We start from the raw sequence: 18,932 nt of genomic DNA, 5'->3' as shown, positions 1-18,932 counted from the left end.
ATCCTTTATTTTAATTGCTACCTAGTACAAAGACATTGCTTATTTATAACATTACTAACATTTGAAATGTTCAGGCAATTTCCTGGTATTTGCCCTTGCAAACAGTGCTGCCTCAAGGACCCGGGCCCATGTCCCCTTTTGCAGGTGTGTAACAATTTTCATAGAAGCAGGATTGCTGGACAGCAGCATATAATTATCTCCAACTTCACTACACAGCACCAAATTTCTGTCCAAAATAGTTGTGTCAATTTGTATCCCCATCAGCAGTGCCTGAGAATTCCCACTGCTTCATATCCTTGATGTCAGACTCCAAAATGTTTTGTCAATCTGCTGAGTGTGAGATGACACCTGTTTCCATTTGCATTTTCCTGACTACCAGTGAGGCTGCACATTATGTAATAGCTGTTCAGGTTTCCTCATCTCAGAATCACCTATTTATGTCTTTGGGCTGATTTTATATAAATATAGTCACCTATATTTCTGTTGGGCTGATTGTCTTATTGACTTTTTAGGAAGATCCTTCCATAGTCCAGATATAGTCTTATCTGTAAATATCTTGCAAACACCATCTCTCAATCTATGGATGGTCTCCTGGCTATATGGTTCCTTTTGTCACAGAGAAGCTCTAATTTATTAAGATCTCTACCGTGGTCATGCTCTACTTTATTCAAGAAAGGCTTCTCCCAAATTAACATTGAAAAGTTTAAGTTTTACATTTTACATATAAGTTGTTATTCACTTGAATGTCTTCTGCTTGATGTAATTGGGAATCTAATTATACCTATTTTTTCATATGGAAAATCAATTGTGCCAACACCATTTATTGAACGGTCTATTCTTTGTCCACACACCATTTATTGAACAATTTATTCTTTCTCCACACACCATTTATTGAATGGTCTATTCCTTCTCCACTTATTTGTAATGCAACCTCTGTCACATTCCAATTCCTATATGTCAGTTTCTTCACTCCTTAAATGTTCTATCCATGTGCTATCAGCAGGCAGAATGATTTACTCTAGTGAATCTACCTTTACCTTCTTCTTGACTTGAAGCTTCAGAGCTGTCTTCTTTTAAGTGTTCTAATATCTTAGAAGTCTTCAGAGAGGATTGTAAGTTATCTGCAGGAAGCATTCAATACTATTAACTTTTTAGGAAAATTAAAATAAAGAAAACAAATATAATAATTGTTTTTTTACCTAAGGAAAATGAATGGAGGGTGAGTGGTGAAGAAAACATGGCTACTAGTGAGAAGGCAAGATGACACAGCCCAAAGCACTAGACTGTGAGTGGGAACCGTGTTCAAGGGGCCAGCTGTTCCCTGAAGAGCGACTGACCTGGACAAGTCATTTCATATCTGTCAGCCCCAGTGTGCTCATGTGCAAAATGAGGAAATAAAGTAGAAAGGTGCTTCTTAAACATCTGTGGTGTGGTAAAGATTCAGTTTTCATTTTTTTAAATCTTCAGTTTGCTGTGGATCGTTACTTTTGTAAAATACAATAAAATAACGTGGCACTGTCAAATTGTTAATCTCTCAGTGTCTGCTCTCGATTTCTGTTCTCGTGTTACAGAACAGTAACAAGCAATTTATGGACCAGCACTGGCCTATGCAACACATTTTGGATTACTTCTCCATTAAAATACAGGCCAGCAGGACTCCACAGTTCAACATCTTAACTCATTCAGGACTTTAGCATTGTTTTTTTTCAGCGCTAGTTTTCAGGATATGGAGTGATGCTCTCTGTACCAGAGAATAAAAAGATAAAGCTATCAATTAAAAAAAAAACCCAACAGTGTATGCAAATGAACCCTGACAACAGTATATTCACTAGTGAAACAACTCAGATATGCAAGAACGTTAGGCTGACAAGATTTCCCACAATCTCAAGTTCTGTACTTTCATACAGTGTTTTAATTTTACAACCTAAAAACAAAATCCACCAACCTCTTTAGCACTGCTTATGTAATCTAAATACTGCCACACCCTCAAGATGAGTTTATTATATATATATGAACTCCTCACTTGGGTGAGTTTTCCTGAGCAGCCTGTTCATCTGAACTAAAAGTTTAACTTTGTGCTCAATTCAATGCCTTTCTGAAATTAAACTGATGCTATTGATACATGTTCAATAAAAAACACTTACATTTGGCTCAGGGGGAAAGCACTGATGGTTAAATCTACATAGCTACAGAATGATCAGGATTCTCTTTAATAAATGCTGTTGCTATCATTCAGACATAAATTTAATCATGAAGTTGTACATTTTGTCTTGGTCAACTAATCATAAAGAGTCATATTTTTAATTCGGATTGATAATTACGTTAGCATTAACACACTTAATTAGAGAAACTTTAAAGGTTAGCCCGTATAACACTCAATCATACTATTCTTGCACCTCTTTTTCTCACACCTCAAATTGAGGAAATATGTGTTTTTCTTTCCCCTTTAAATACAGGAAAAAATGACTCTGTTGAGAGCAGTGGGACAGTTTTAAAAAAGAAAAATGTTCCTTGCCATAGCTATGCCTGAAGTTCAGCAGAAATTCTGCTAAAGGACACGCCAATGTTACTGACAAAATATTTGTAAAAGGCAGGCTGAGGTAGATGTGTAGAAAATTAAACACAAGGCAGACAGTGGTGAAAGCTGAAACAAGAGGGCAAAACTCAACATACGGAACATCAGAAAAACTGGCAAAGCTTCGTGGAAGAGGTGATGTTTCAGCTGGGCCTTAAAACACGTGTGATTTTAATGGGCTATGACAAAAGGATGGATGTTTAAGTAAGGGTACAAATGAGCAAAGACACAGGGCAGACCACGGCTGGGCATGCTAGGAGACAGAGCACAGGGAGCAGAAGGAAGCTCCCGGAAGGTCACAGTGAGGCCTGAATTTCAGACCAAGCAGGAATTTAACACATTTATCCTTGTGATAATCCAGGGATAGATCAGAGTGGGAAACTAGAATCTGAGAAAAGAGTGAGGGTTTACCTTTAATAGTCCGTGCATGAAAGAAAGGCCTAACTGTAAACAAAGGGATGGTGACAAAGGGACATAAAGGAAGACATCCTTTGTCTAGTATGGGTTGTCCTTTCCGTGATGAAAACAAAGAGGCAGAGTGAGAAGAACAGGGCTAACGATTTCTGTCTGATCGGCTGGAAAGGTCAATTGGGAACAGGTGACAGGAGGAAGACAGACTAGATCATACACCAGCACGTGGTACTGTAAGGTCTCCAGCCTGTGAGGGAACACTTCCTGCCCAGGAAATGAAGAACTGGCCATGCCCCAAAGACTAGAGAGACTCAGGCCTTACCTTGGAATCAGTCTGCTCTGTTACATTAGCTTTTATTCATGACCTTCTTTAAAACTGCAGTGTAAAACTCATTAAAAATGACAAATAACTGTATGTCACTATTCCTTAACTTTAACTAAAGTGACAAACCTACACAAAATGACACAGTAAAGCAATAAAATCCAACAAAGAAAAAAGATTTCCACAGAGGGACAGAGGATGCTTACTGAGACTGTGTAGGGAGTCTGATGATATGGACTGAAAGAAGCTGTGCACTTTCTGACTTTGCAGAAAAGCTTGTGATGAACTTGAAAATAGCTGCCTGCATATAAAAAGAAAAGAGATTTGTTAATTTCAGGTAATGTTAATCCACAAGAAGCTCAGTTTCAATTATAAAGCAGAATTAAGTGGCAGTTTAATTCAGGCATGGAAAAATATTTTTCCTATAGAAAAGAATATTATTTTCTAATGTATTTCCTATGGGAAGAAGTCAGTAACATTTAACAAAATTCATTTGCAAGAATCGACTAAATAGGTTCATTTTTAATTTTGTATAATCTAATGGTAAGTTTTCAATACTGGCCCAAAAATGTATTATTTCAGCCTTTGCCCAAGTGGTCCAATAGCCACCCTTCTGTTCAGAAAAACAATTGCAATTTCTTTACTCTTCTCCACAGGTGTTCTTCTCCTTATTTGGCTGTACTTTTTTTTTTTTTGAGACTGAATTTTGCTCTTATTGCCCAGGATGGAGTGCAATGGCGTGATCTCAGCTCACTGCAACCTCCGCCTCCCAGGTTCTCCTGTCTCAGCATCCCGAGTAGCTGGGATTACAGGCATGTGCCACCACGCCTGGCTAATTTTGTATTTTTAGTAGAAACGGGGTTTCACCATGTCGGTCAGGCTAGTCTCGAACTCCTGACCTCTGGTGATCTGCCCACCTCGGCCTCTCAAAGTGCTGGGATTACAGGCATGAGCCACTGAGCCTGGCCTTTGGCTGTAGTATTAACGGACATTCCCACACTCTCAAAGTGGGAGGTTGGGAAGTTTGGGATGCTAAGAGTCCTGAAAAATATGGAACAGTCAATTATGTAGTTATCATATATCATACATATATTCTACAACCTAAGGCATGACTAACTGATGACTCATGTTGAATGTGTATCATGCCATGAGTCAAAGTTATCTTTGAAACCCAGCTTTCCTCATATTTTATTAATGTAATTAAAAGACTCCAGTTGGAGGTCTTCCCGACAGTGATACCTGTAAAAGGGCTCTTGGGCAAAGAATTAGAGCAGAATCTACTAGCAAGTTTACTTTGGATTTGAATACCAGTTCAATCGCTTATAAGATGAAGCACCCTAAACAAGCTAGTTAGCCTTTCAACTTCCAATTTCTCATGGTTACAAGAATCAAATAGTGCACACAGATAAACAGTCACCCTACCTACTACTTAGGTGCTCAACATACAAATCCCATTCTATTAGTTTTGAACACTTTTAATGCTCATTTTAAATTTTAATTAATTTCTCCCCCAAGGTTTTTGACCTATTATTCAGATTAATTATAAAATCATTAATATACCAACAGATGACCTTTATGGGCCAAAGTTGCCTTGTATATCATGCAAAATTGCTTCTTGGTATTCTAATGTGAAAGTAAACATTCAACAGGAAGACATGGGTGAAATTAAGAGATGAAAGAACTGAGATCTGAATTCAGGAGCAAATCTAGATTTCCAGGTCTGAACATATTACCTAAGGCTGACATTAAAATCCAAAGGCAGTGGTGGAACCCACACCCAGTCATGTTAGAAACCAACTGGTCAAAAGCACAGGCACACCTTCAATTCAAGGCCTGAGTCCCAGGGAACAGCCCAGATATAACTCCAAATACTATATATACATCCACTACAGGAACACTGAGTATTACATTTAAACCACAAATGAGATAAAGGCAGGGGACTGAAATCAGCATACAAACTAGAGTCAAGGCTCATTAATGAATAACCACAGATGGCAATTACACCGATATTAAAAAATCAAAGTGGCCATAAACTATTTGATAAATCAAATGAATAAGAAAAACAAGGTCACATTTTGACATGACAGAAATCATCCAACCCCGAATGCACATTTCAGGCCGTATTTTCATTTTCCTAACCTACAGCATATTTGAGACTAAATGCAGTGTGTCCTGTACCAACCAAGATCTGTATCACTAATAAGTATTTCCTATTTCTCAGTTTCCTTTCTTCCGCCTCCTTTATAACTGCTACACTTCTGAGACACAAATGATGACCTACTAATTTAAAACCCACAAACTGAGAAGGAAGTGTCCTGACATCCTATTAATGGTGTTGAGGCCACAGGCCAGCCATTTGGGAAAAGATACGAATTCCCGCCATACTCCCTACATCAAAATAAATTACAAATGAATCCAAGATTTTTTTAAAAAGGAAGTATCAGAAGAAAACATATTTTTTGAAACATATTTCAGATATGTTTTCAAACATATCTTTGAAAAGGTCTTTCTAGGCATGACACAAAACCCTGAAACCAGAAGAGAAAAGATCAATAAATCTGAGTATATAAAAATTTAAAACACCTGTATGGTCATGAAGTAATTGCAAGCAGGGCTCTTTATCTAACAAGTAACTCTTCCAATCAGTGACACCAATAAAGTGTGGAAAGGACTGAAAAGGCCATTCACAGGGAGGCGGCAAAGCCTACTCAAACACAAACTGAAATCAGACTGTCTTTCTGAGATGGGCAAAGACGAGCAATTGAGAATGTTTTGAGTCTGCTCAGGTGGGAGATACAAGTATGAGGCCTCAGAAGACATAAAGTGCTGCTACCTTTTTAGAAATAGTTTGAAAATATTACATATTAAAAATACATGTAACTTTTGACCAATTACATTATTTCCATAAATTGATCTTACAGATAAATGTATCCATATGTGTTAAGAATATATACCTGGAGAGGATTGCTTGAGCCTAGGAGTTTGAAATAAGCCTGGGCAACAGAGCGAGGTCCTGTCTCAAAAAAAAATTAATAAAAATAAAAAGTAAAAAATTAAATAATCAATATACCTGGACATTGTAGTAGTTTAAAAACATTTAGAAACAACTAAAATGGACGTAAAATGTTGATTAATTATGGTTCAGCTAAAAAGGTATATTATGTAGCAAATAAAGTAGCCATCTTTTTACATGTACTGATGTGTTACCATGTCCCAATATATTTAAAGAAAAAAGTGGCAGAAAAGTATTAATATGTATAAAATACTTCCATTTGGATAGTAAAGGAAATACACACACACACACACACACACACACACACAAAAATCTAAGGGCATGTATGTGCACAGAAATTTTTGGAAAAGTTAGGCTACTTTAGCTGTCAGATTTGGAGAATGGGAAACCGGGGAATTTTCTCAGTACACACCTCTGCATTCTTCAAAATTAGCTTTAATAACTTCTTTACAGTAAAAACACCTAAAATACACACAGACACAGACATGCACAAGAGGCCAAGTATGATCAAAGCTGAGGAGAATCCTAAAAGCTTTAACAAGGAGTCACGCACATACTTTTTTTTTTTTTTTTTTTTTTTTAAGAGACAGGGTCTTACTCTGTTGCCCAGGCTGGAGTTCACAGGTGCAATCATAGCTCACTGCGGCCTCAAGCTCCTGGGCTGAAGCGATCTTCCCACCTCAGCCTCTGGAGTAGCTGGGACTACAGGTGTGCACCACCACACCCAGCTAATTAAAAAATTTTTTTTGTAGAGATGGGGTTTCACTATGTTGCCCAGGCTGTTGGCCTCAAACAATCCTCCTGTCTTGGCCTCCCAAAGGGCTGTGACTACAGGCATGACCCACCGTGCCCAGCCACTTGCTTTTTAATTGGGGTCCTAGCTGAGAGCCATTTTTTGAAAATGGCTCCTTCCAGAAATAGTTAATTTTTTCCTTCTGAAAATCTCAAACTTACAAATACAGTACAAATACTTTTTTCCTAAACCATAAATACCTAGTGTAATGGCTAACTCCTGGGAAGACATCAGTGAGTATTTCCTATGTTCTCCTACAATCAATATCAGGAGATTAACACTGACCAATTTTTACCTTCTATTCCTCAGATCCCATTTAAGTTTTGCCAATTGACCCCAAAATGTCCTTTTCATATCAAAGACACCTGTTGTCATGGCAACTGGCATCTGTGGGGTGGTGGGAGAGGAGCAAGTCTTCATCTTCTGATCCTTCCAGACCAAGCTGGTGCCCGCCCAGAAGCCCCTTTCCTCCCCAGCTCAGAACTCTGAGCATCTCATCCACAGCTTGGAGGGCTCCTGCCCTGAGGCCGTGTCTTCAGGGAAAGGCAGCTGGGTAACCGTGCACAAACTGTCACACCCCGGATCTTGTCATACATGAAAATACTCTCCCCCTCCCAGATTTCTGCTTGTCTCCACTGGGGAGCAAACACTCATCCCCTTCTTTTCAGCCCCACCCATCCTAAGAATACTCACTGGTCCCAATTCCCTACTCAGGAGGGGGGCCATAACAGTCAATGACACACACCTCTGCTCTCCCTCGGGAAATCGGCTTTCCAAACTGGGCCACCTCAAGTTTAGAAGGCAGATGATAGGCTGTCTTACTTAAGCCCTGACCCTAAGCCATATAGGCTCCAGCACTGCTTTTATGTAATGTATTTATTAATAACTGCAAGTTTCCAGTAAAACAGCATGTCTCCTTGGCCATTATTCCTGAATTTATGTCCCTCCTACAGGGAAGCCCTCAGAGAGGTGAGTGCCATGACTGCCAAAACCATACGCTGACCTCCACCGTCACCTCCAGATCCACTCACTCAGATGCCTCCGCTCTCATCCTAATGAGACTCTCGCTGCTTAATTACCCGATTACTCCCATGGCACCTGTCTTCCAAGCACAGTTCATTCTACTCTATCAGACTCACCTATTTTCACTTCCTAGTCCAGCTTAGTTCTCGTAACTGTCCATCATTTGTTAAAAACTGAACATTTTTTCCCCAAATTCCTTGCCTCATTGTCTTTCTGTCACATCCAAGAAAGCCCCATCCAGGACAAATACAACCACCTGCTTTCCTGACACTTGGACCTGAGCTGCCGGGAAACATTTAAAAAATAATTCACACAACAGGACAGACCAATACCATGATAATTTATTGATCTTCAATCTCAAATGGACTCCACACCTTGCCCAGCTCACTCGATTTCCTTCATCAGGTTGTTCTCCAGCTCTCCACATAATGATTTTACATCCCCTCTACTCTCAAGCATGTGATCCCACACCCTCAATCTACCCATTCTTAAGAAAAACTCTTACGGAAAATATAAGCTATTAATTGGGCAAAAATTCCCTCAACTTCCCATCATGAAACAAGTACATTTCCCTACATCCACACCCATCCCGCCTCCACAGGGTCCTTGTGCCGCCAATGACGCGCCTTGCCTGTGTCTTCAATTTCTTCCTCTGTGAGCACATGGGAGGCTCCGGGAATTAATCCAAGATCATCTCATCTAAGCGCATCTTTCCCAACAAGCCCAACAACCTTACGAGGGCAAAACCTTGACCTCCGGCAGCACCACGGCTCCAAGAGAGTAACAGCCACAAAGAGCAGGTGCTGGAAAGCAGGGCTGCCCTTCACTCTCCCACCCACAAGCCCAGGCACTTGACAACTTTAAACAAATAAAACATCTCTCCAAAGTGGAGCTCTTGGACAAAGGCCTCTTTCAATAAGTATTTTATAAAGAATATAAGAGGCTTTATTCAATATCTGCATATTTCAGAAGCAACTAAATTTTATGATATCAGAGAACTGAAGAGTACAATGATGAAACTAGTTTGGTATCTTTTACTATGAGCCTAGACCTAAATAGCACAAGGATAACATGTCCATTTTAAGAAGTACGCCAGAGAAAGGATCTCTATGATTCCCCCACCTGAAGACCCCATTTGGAGCGGCCCTTTGTCCTGTCTGTATGCTGCTATGATAGGCGTCAGGTAAATCATTACCTTAGGATGGGCTCTAGGTCAGGATGTCGCCGTTCCTCCCTTTTCAAGGAACCCTGATTCAGGGCTCTTAAGATGGTCTTGTCAAAAGTCTCTGAAGACAGTTCCTTTGGAAGCTAGAAAAGAAAAACCACAATATCCAATGTTAAGTTTCTCACTTACTGGTAAATATGTTACAAGTTATGTGCATAAAATGAAGATTAACGCCTCCTGCTCATTATTTTCCCAAAAGCAGTTTGTTTTCCAAATCTTCACAACATCTGACCCCATAATGAAGCAGCATAGACCTTTCCTACTGGGAAATGCACCATCTTCTGACTGAACCTCAGGGCTCCCCCAGGTGCAGGGCAACCCACAGCATTCAGCATGTTCCTGGGACAGGAGGATGCCTGCACGGACCTCACACTCTGGCTCCACATGCCACACTGAAATGACACCCATGCTAAGGTTCTCGAGTTAAGGTGAAGATTCTGTTCAGCATAGCTAGTACTATTTTTACCCTGGAATAGTATTCCAAGGAGTGTTATCTCTGCCTTTGCACTTAGCGCTTTTGTGCCTCCTGTTTTACGTTTTACTCTCAGGCAATGTCAGATCACCAGTGCTATGCAGCAAATAAAGAACTGAATATGAGAGGCGGGTGAGAAACCCTCAATATTACTTATTTATATAAAAACCACACGCCAGAGTGCCTCATGTGATTGCGGTGCCCTCAGAGCAATGTGCTAGAAACCACAAAAAAATCAACACTTGGCCAATAAAACTTAGATTTTAAACAAAATTTAACCAGTTTACTTTAAAAGAATTCCTAAATTGATTATTCATAAGCCAACTTTCCAAGTCTTTGAAAAATTCAGCTTTAAATTTGACTTTTGATAACTAATCTGTCCTATTACTGGCACTTTCACTAAAATTCAGAGTAGAACCATTAACAATATCTGAGAAGCCACAGGAATACAAAAATCTATACAAATTGTTGATTTACATATTGAGCTTTGAGAAGTCCAAAGCAAATTTTCTTCTGAAAAGTAAGTATTTTGAGTCAATTCAGAAATGAGAAACTTAGCAAAGGTAGCATAAAGCATTCCTCATTGTGGGTACAGTAGATTGCAAGATCAAGATGCTCTGTCAGAATGAAGTCCCTTCTGGTCAGATAGAAGACTCTGTCGGCATTCTACACACCGCTGTGGGAATCATGCCCTCTGACCACCAGGTCTGAATCTACCCTTCTTTTTTTTTTTTTGAGACGGAGTCTCGCTCTGTTGCCCAGGCTGGAGTGCAGTGGCGCGATCTCGGCTCGCTGCAAGCTCCACCTCCCGGGTTCACACCATTCTCCTGCCTCAGCCTCCCGAGTAGCTGGGACTACACACACCCGCCCCCTCCCCCAGCTAATTTTTTGTATTTTTAGTAGAGACAGGGTTTCACCATGTTAGTCAGGATGGTCTCAATCTCCTGACCTCGTGATCCACCCGCCCTGACCCCCCAAATTGCTGGGATTACAGGCGTGAGCCACCACGCCTGGCCTACCCATTTTCTTTTCTAAGAGTTTTGCTCTGTCACCGAGGCTGGAGTGCAGTGGCATGATCTCGGCTCACTGCAACCTCTGCCTTCTGGGTTCAAGGGATTCTCCTGCCTTGGCCTCCTGAGTACCTGGGATTACAGACGTGTACCACCACCCCTGGCTAATTTTTTTTGTATTTTCAGTAGAGAATGGGGTTTCCATGTTGGTTAGGCTGGTCTCGAACTCCTGACCTCAGATGATCCACAGGCCGTGGCCTCCCAAAGTGCTGGGATTACAGGCGTGAGCCACCGCACCCAGCTTCCATTTTCCAAACAAAGAAATCCCTCATTTCAATATTTATATTTTGATATTAGCATTTTAATACAGACTGACAACACCAGGCATATATCCTACTACCCATTTTAAACACAATTTATACTGAATATCTGTACATAGCCAAAGAAAACCAGTGTCAGTGAAAAGTCTATTTCAACTACCAAATCACTGATGGTTGAACTAAACACTGAAGGCAACAGCGTATAACTATTCACAGTTCAGTGACACTGTTCACGTTGCTGGGCAGACTGCAGGTAAGCAGTCATCAGTATGAGCAAACTGATTTATTTTCAAGTGGTTTTTATCTTTAATTTCCTGGGCATATTTGCAGTCCTAAAGAAAGACTCGTTTGCTAAAAAAATAATATATATATATACAGTTTTAAATCATGTCTTTTATATTCTAGTCACGTGTTTTGAATTTTCTCACCTTTCAATCCTAGTTCTAGCATACCCAGCCTCCCACCTCCAGAGCTCCAGCTCAGCCTCAGAACTAGTTCAGAGGAATGAAAGGTTTTTGTACCTAGCTATTACGAAAGTTGCTCTCTAAATACACTGAGACCAATGGATAATCTAATGCTTGTAGCACCCCTTGTTCATTAAATCATTCAGCAAACTTTCAAACTCCTACCGTGCCACAGGCACTGTTTTAGGAACCCTGGATACTGCAGTGAGGGAAGAAACAAAAACCCTGGCTGCACAGAGTAGACATCCTGATCATGAGAAATGACAGCTGTAATTGCTAAGAAGAAAAAAACAGGGGACCAGACATGGCGGCCCACACCATGTCTGTAATCCCAGCACATTTGGCCAAGGTGGGTGGATTGCTTGATCTCAGGAGTTCAAGATCAGCCTGGGCAACATGGCAAAACTCCATCTCTACTGAAAATACAAAAATTAGCTCGGTGTGGTGGTGCATGCCTGTAATCCCAGCTACTTGGAAGGCTGAGGCATGAGAACAGCTTGAACTGGGGAGGCAGAGGTTGCTGTGAACCTCTCAAGATGGTGTCACTACACTTACACTCCAGCCTGGGATATGGAGCAAGACTGTCTCAAAAGAAAAGAAAAAAAAAAAACAAACCCACAAAAACAGGTGAAGGGGGCCAGAATGCAAAGGACATAGGCTGCTATTTGTATGGGAAAAAAGGACTTGAAATATTGACCTCCAACTCATATTTCCACACTACAGCAAGCTAGAAGTACAGGTCAATGGGGTCTACAGAAGAAAAAGGGTGTTCGTTTGGACACATCGTCCAAAGGACAGATTTTGCTCCTGAACTTTTTTTTTTTTTTTTTAAGATGGAGTTTTGCTCTTGTCGCTCAGGCTGGAGTGCAATGGCATGATCTTGGCTTACTGCAACCTCCACCTTTGGGGTTCAAGTGATTCTCTGCCTCAGCCTCCAGAGTAGCTGTGATTACAGGCGCCCGCCACCACGCCTAGCTAATTTTTTGTATTTTTAGTAGACATGGGGTTTCACCATGTTGGTCAGGGCTGGTCTTGAACTGCTGACCTCAGATGATCCACCTGCCTCAGCCTCCTAAAGCGCTGGGATTACAGGCATGAGCCACCGAACCTGGCAGCTCCTGAACTTTTGTAGATGATATTAAAAAGAAGGTAAAAGAAAAAAAGGATAAGGTAAACTTGGAAAAGTATCATACAATAGGCAGTATGTTTCCAGAAGTACAGGTTGCAGATTATTTCATGTAACTGAGAGGCATTTATACTACTTGAGAAAAACATTATATCCAAATACTGGCTAAGCAGGGTGTTCATCAATTGCTATGATTCTGAAGAGTGAATTACTTATTTGGAGTTGTATTTGTTTTAAAGCAGCTAGGCTCTTCGAAAAAATGGGCGATTGAAGAAATCTGTCAAGGCACAAACAGCTGAAGCTTCCGGAGGGAAAGCCAGTAGAAGGCAGACTCCATGCGCTAGGCACTAGGCCCCAGCTGGGGGTCAGCTGCATGCTCTCTCAGCATGAGGGACAGGGAAGCAGGACCCCACACGCACACTGGCACCAAGTCACTCGGTCTGAACCCCCCTTTTCAAGGCTTTTCAGCCTCAGCTCTGTACTCCTGCAACTCGCCCACAATTCTGTTGTGGGAAGGACAGCAGAAGGGAAATGAAAACAGGCTACTCCTTAACCCAAATGAAGCCTGTTCGTGATCACTTGTCTAAATTTTGATAAATTTCTTCTATTGAGAGAAAAGTAAGAAATAATTAGAAGGGCTTGTAAAAGTGTGTGGCGGTGGGGTGAGGCAGCCCTGCTTAGCCTCCTCTGTAATTAGAACGTCATTCAGGCACTCATTTTCTCCAATGGGGTGCACTGCCTGGCAGATGGAGCCTGCCCCGGTCTAAGCCACTCTTCTCTGGCATCCTCACGACTGTTACCATGACTAAGCACAGCAGACAGAAGCTCACAGACCTATGCCATCTCACTCCCCAAGGTGTCCAGAGCTGACATGTCACAGGCAGTGGCCTCTGGCATCCAGAAATGAGTAAAACTCATCCCCTAATCTTACCCAAGGCAGGTCACTAATGAGTGGGAGGAGAAGTCCTCAGCCCTTAACTGACAGAGCCTAATTTATAATAAACCACAGGAAGATGGAACTATTCAAGTCATCCCTGGGTGCTACTTCATTCACAGGGACTAATAAGAAATCCAGCGGAACTCACACTTTGACAGTCTTCCTCAAAGAACCAGCATCTAATGTGCTATTCAAAGCTCTACAAGTTGATGAATAAAACAGTCTCTCACAGATTTAAGAATGATCTGAAAAGAACACACTTATGGTGACAAGCAGACAACCTAAAACTAGCACTAGCCTCATAATATCGTATGTTATATGTTTAATAACTACACTTGTAACCAAAACTTAGTAAGTCAGTTGGGAATGTTTTGTTTCTGGACTTTCTGCTTTATCTCTCTACTAACAATAAATTTAAAAATATTTGCTTACTGAGAAAGAATAATTTATCAACCATTTATACCTATTCTCTCCTTTTGATATGTATTTCTACCTATTCACTTTTCAATAAAATCAGATTAGTATAAAAGAAACAGGTGATGGTTTGAACAAAATGATCTAAGATACCTTTCACCTCTGGCAAGTCTGTAATAAGATGTTTCTATTATCTTCTTATTCCCAGTAGTTTGGAGATTCTATCATATGGGGGGTGAGGTGAGGAGGAGCTGGAACTCAAAGAAGGAAGAAATGGAGAACTATTGCAGGGAAGTGCACAGCTGAATAGTTGTGAAGTCTGAGAACTCCCACCAAGCAGAAGCAAGCCTCATCTGGTTTTGCAGACACATTCTCTACTAAGAAGTCCCTTTGCAAGCAGCCACCAATGACGCACATCTCTGCAGGAAACTAGGAACAGGGTTCCTTTTTTTCTTTTCAAATAGAGATAGGGTCTCACTAAGTTGCCCAGTCTGGTCTTGGAAATCCTGCCTCACATGATCCTCCCGCCTCAGCCTCCCAGAGTGCTGGGATCACAGGTGCACACCACCGCACCCGGTCTCCATTTTTTTAAATGTAGAAATCCCTTCGTCATTTCCTTATGTTGGTAATGTCAGGTAAGAAAACATGTTTAGAATAACATAACGTTTTCCACAGCTAATGTTCATTTAGAGTTCTGAGCCAACCTTTATCTGTATGTTTTAATTTTCCTGGTGTTTTTTTGACGTTGAGGTTTCTGGATTCTGTATATTATATAAAAATCATTTTAACAACAAAATCTATATTTTACCTTCAGTAGAAATTCCTGTAGTTCTTGGTGGGTTTTTGTTACTGTTGTGACTGAAAGATCAGACCAATTTACCTGATTTAAAAAAAACACACATATTATATGGTTATTCCTTAGGCAGGAACCGGCTAGAAAAAAGCCATGTGCAAAAACAAAGGGCCTTACTTAAATTTTACTAAGATTAACAGTTAGAAATATAAAGTTAATCTGGCATTGTCATAATTTCAAAATTAGTAAAATTAACTGCACATTGACATACGCTACTCAAAAACATTCTAATAACTCTTTTCAAAATGGCACTTTTTAAAACCTATCTGAAAATGTGATTATGTTTAGTAATTTTTCAGAAAGGGGATATATGTTATTTTCTATGAACTTATAGAACTCTAAAATGACACTTGACAGTACAAATCTTTGCCGCTCAAAAGATAAAAATTCTATCTCCTGAAACTTATTAAGTGTACACCCTTAAGAGAAATAACTAGAGTTTACTGCCTTCTTTGGTAGTACCATTTCATATTTTTATGGAATTTATGGTTAGAAGAGATTTCATCTTTATCTCAATCTTTAAAATCCTATTAAGATGCTAGGGCCAGGTATGATGGCTTCCATTTTGAGATGGAGAAACTTAAGTTCAAACAAGTTAGGTTACTGAGGTGTATGACTCTAAGTAGGTTGCAAGAGTCAGAACTGACATCTCTTGTGCTACCCCATACCCACTACCTCCTCGATGCTTTTCATGTGGACTCAACTGTGGCCCCCTAAAAATTTCTACCCTATAATTATTTGAGCTAAATAAATATTTGCACTATGCTACTGTCTAGGCCTTACCAACTTATAAGTAATCAGATAGTTAAAAAATATATAAAATTTTATCTACAAGTCTAAAATTGGTATCTTTATTAACTGGCACATTTATTTACTTTACTGGTACATTACATTTCTTAAGTGATAGTATTCAAATGTTTGGGGAGCAGCTACTTGTGTTGGGCACTGTTCTGACTCTTGTGTCAGGGATGCAGAAATGGACAAGACAGTTAAGTCTCCGCTGACTGAGTTCACAGGCTAGTGCAGGAGACGGATCAAAGCCAAGTGAATATATAAGAATTTCCATCAGTGATCAGTGCTTTGAAGAAAACGCATAGGGCATGGTACAAGAATGGGGAGATGCACATGAGCTGGGGTGTCAAGAAGGATCTCTGAGGAGGGAGCTTTAGAGCCAGAAGGTGGCCTGTCCTCGGTCTGGGGAAATGGGGGAAGAGCATTTCAGGCAAGAGGACAGTGAAGCCTTTAGGAAGGCAAGCTGTGAGCTCCAGCAGCAAAAGGGGCCAGCCTGACTGAGCGCGGAGAGTAAAGAGCGAGACGCATGCTGTGGTAAGACACCAAGAGATGAGGGCTGAAATCTTGCAAACTGAGGATCTTTCTCCCTTAAAGCAAAGCTGGAGTTTGGAAATTCATTCAACGAGCAAGTGGTGGTATGGCTGAGGATGAAGATTCCTGCTCTCCATGAGAATATTTACTGGAAAGATCTGTGAAAGATACGAGGGCAGAGTACCATGGGTGAAGGAGAAAACATTCTAGTGGAGGGTCAGAAATAACCCCATGAGAGAGGGACAGCCAAAATTTGGCAAGCAATGCCTTTGGAGAGGAACTGAAGTGAGGATTCACAAAAACGTGGCATGGTTCCACCTGGCTTCAGGGTGCGTGCCGTCCAACCTGAGGAGAAAAGGCGTAGCTCAAGCAGGGAGAAGTAAGGAAGATGTGGACAAGGAATTCCCGATACAGTTGACGGGCAAGAAGAAGACATGCAAAGTCTTCACCTGGGAGCACAGAATCAGAGCTGGGCTCTACAGCTAATCCCAGCTGTGGAAAGGACGGGCACCAAAACCAATCATGGGTAAGAAGACAGGGCAATGCAGTGGCAATAAAAGCGTCACAGAGAACAAAGAGGAGGAGGAAAATACCAGGGAGAACAATGCCAGGAAAGACAATGCCTGTGATCTTGACTTAAAACACAATGGCATTTTTAAAGATGTATCTTACATCTTAATTGCGTCCCTAAATCTAAGGCTCTTACTTCTTTTTAATAAAATAGCCAGGGTTATTTTAATGTGACGTAACTTCAAAAAAACTTGGCAAACCATGCAGTAGTATATGATAAAAAACAGTACATTCTCTTAATTAAAAACAAACATATATACCTTTTCCCTTAAATTAGCAAACCTGCCACAAGTTTTCCCAAAGATCACTGAGCACAGCACGTGAGGTATCTTTTGTGGGGAACATGGCTTACTTTGAAAGTGTACTCCCAGTATTTGTCAGCTCTTTTTCTCTGGACTCCTTTCAACATTATCTTCTCAATGTGTACAGCTGAAAGAAAAAACCACAAGCTGACTTGTGCTACAAAGACTATAGACACATTTCACTTACCTAAAGTAACCCTAAAAGTTGACAAGTGCTTAACAATTAAGCTACTCACTTTCATCTTTATGACTGGTCTTAAATCATGAAATTCAAAAAAAAAGACAAAAAAAACTAGAAGCATAGCAATGTGCCATCCACCCATGAAAAAATTTTTTTCCATACCCACATGACATGCTGAGTGTTTAAGTAAATTCAAACACTCTACTAACACCAAAGATTTTTAGGATAAAAATAAAAGGTACCTGCAATTAAAATATTTTTCCAAATGATAATCTTCCAACTTGTTATTCAGATTACCACAAATACGGCATTTTAACATCAACTAAATATGGTTCTTTCAATTATTAATACATAGTAGGTATAAACTACAAAATATCTAGTTTTATATTTAATTTTTTTAAAAAACTACTCAAAAGTAATATACCAAGCTGAGGAATTTAAAAATTATTTTTCTCAAATGTAACCCTCAATATCATATAATGGTAAATATAAACTGAACATTATAATAAACGTTCATTGTGGCAAAATTTTTTCACATTACAGAGATAAAATAGTAAACATAAATTATATTAAACTTTAAAACACTCTGAATTGAACTAGATAATCAGTTTCTTCATGAAGTAAGCAAATGTATAAATCCCCCAACTATCCATTTTACAACACCTTTAATAAAAGTACCACCTTAGGAAATAAATCAATTTCAAAAGAGCCAATCTACTAAGTGTACTCTACTCTAAGGACTTAAAGACACTGCTGTTCAGGGTATGAACAGAAGAAACCACACTTTCAGGATAATGAGGGAGGTAATATCAGGCTGATAATGAATATGCTAAAGGTTACAGAGAAGAGGTTAGGAAAGTAACTCAACAGAATGGGTGGGGGGGTACACTGTTGGATTCAGGAGAGCAGGAGATGGAGGAAAAAAGGGGCATTCATTCATTTTGCCTTAGAGGAAGAAGTTAAAATAGACAAAGTGGAATACACAAAGTGACAAAAGCATAGAGGAGGAGTAAGACTGTTAAAAGACCACGGAAGGTGGGCAGTGAGAAGGCATGAAGCATAAGATACAGAAATACACAGGGGAAAAGACACTTATCATAAACAAAGGATATAGCATTACCAGTATTTCGTGTCAACTTCCCAAATATATAGTGTTTGGTGGCCTGCTTGTGGGCCAGTTTCCCCTTTGCGGGCCAGAAATGTTGAGGATGGAAACAACGGAAAATCTCAAAAAGCCAGGCAAAAGCCTGTAACTCCTTAGAACTGTGCAATAGGATAAGAGCCAAAGTGGTGATGGGAGGGTATGCTGTTTCCAAAAGCTGTTATATTAAGTTAAAGGATGACGCCATTCAACAAAAATCTTCTGAACTAATCTTATATTCAGAAATAAAGCAGCTCTACTTCTGCAAATCATTGGTCCCCTCAAGGGTAGGGGATCTTGGGTTTTCTTTGGTCAGAACCCAGTTTTGCTTAGCAGAAAAAGCCACTATGACATTACAGGACATGGGAACACAGCTTCAGCGATAATTTCAAGTTCTGTCTGGTGTTGGCTACCAGAATCAAGGTAAGAGAAGACAAGAGTATGTGATGAGGAATGG

General features: G+C 40.2%; 1 protein-coding gene across 3 annotated transcripts in view; it reads right to left on the bottom strand.

Moving 5' to 3' along the window:
• The window catches only part of ZCCHC2 (zinc finger CCHC-type containing 2), a 55,861-nt gene that overhangs the window by 18,791 nt on the left and 18,138 nt on the right, over window positions 1–18,932 (bottom strand). Inside the window, exons 3-7 of one of the 3 annotated variants that reach the window (XM_031003740.3) lie at window positions 17,204–17,280; window positions 14,914–14,985; window positions 9,333–9,445; window positions 3,515–3,609; window positions 1,038–1,121 (exon numbers count right to left, since the gene is read on the bottom strand). In XM_031003740.3, the coding sequence (XP_030859600.2) occupies window positions 1,038–1,121; window positions 3,515–3,609; window positions 9,333–9,445; window positions 14,914–14,985; window positions 17,204–17,280 (441 nt within the window). Of the gene's footprint in view, window positions 1–1,031; window positions 1,122–3,514; window positions 3,610–9,332; window positions 9,446–14,913; window positions 14,986–17,203; window positions 17,281–18,932 lie in introns of all 3 variants that reach the window. The other 2 variants (XM_055368743.2, XM_055368744.2) reach the window with 2 other exon arrangements.

This window comes from Gorilla gorilla, chromosome 17 (assembly GCF_029281585.2).
Source record: "Gorilla gorilla gorilla isolate KB3781 chromosome 17, NHGRI_mGorGor1-v2.1_pri, whole genome shotgun sequence".
NCBI lineage: Eukaryota > Metazoa > Chordata > Mammalia > Primates > Hominidae > Gorilla > Gorilla gorilla.
Note: the sequence above shows the minus strand (reverse complement) of the source record. Positions and strands in the feature narration are given on the sequence as shown.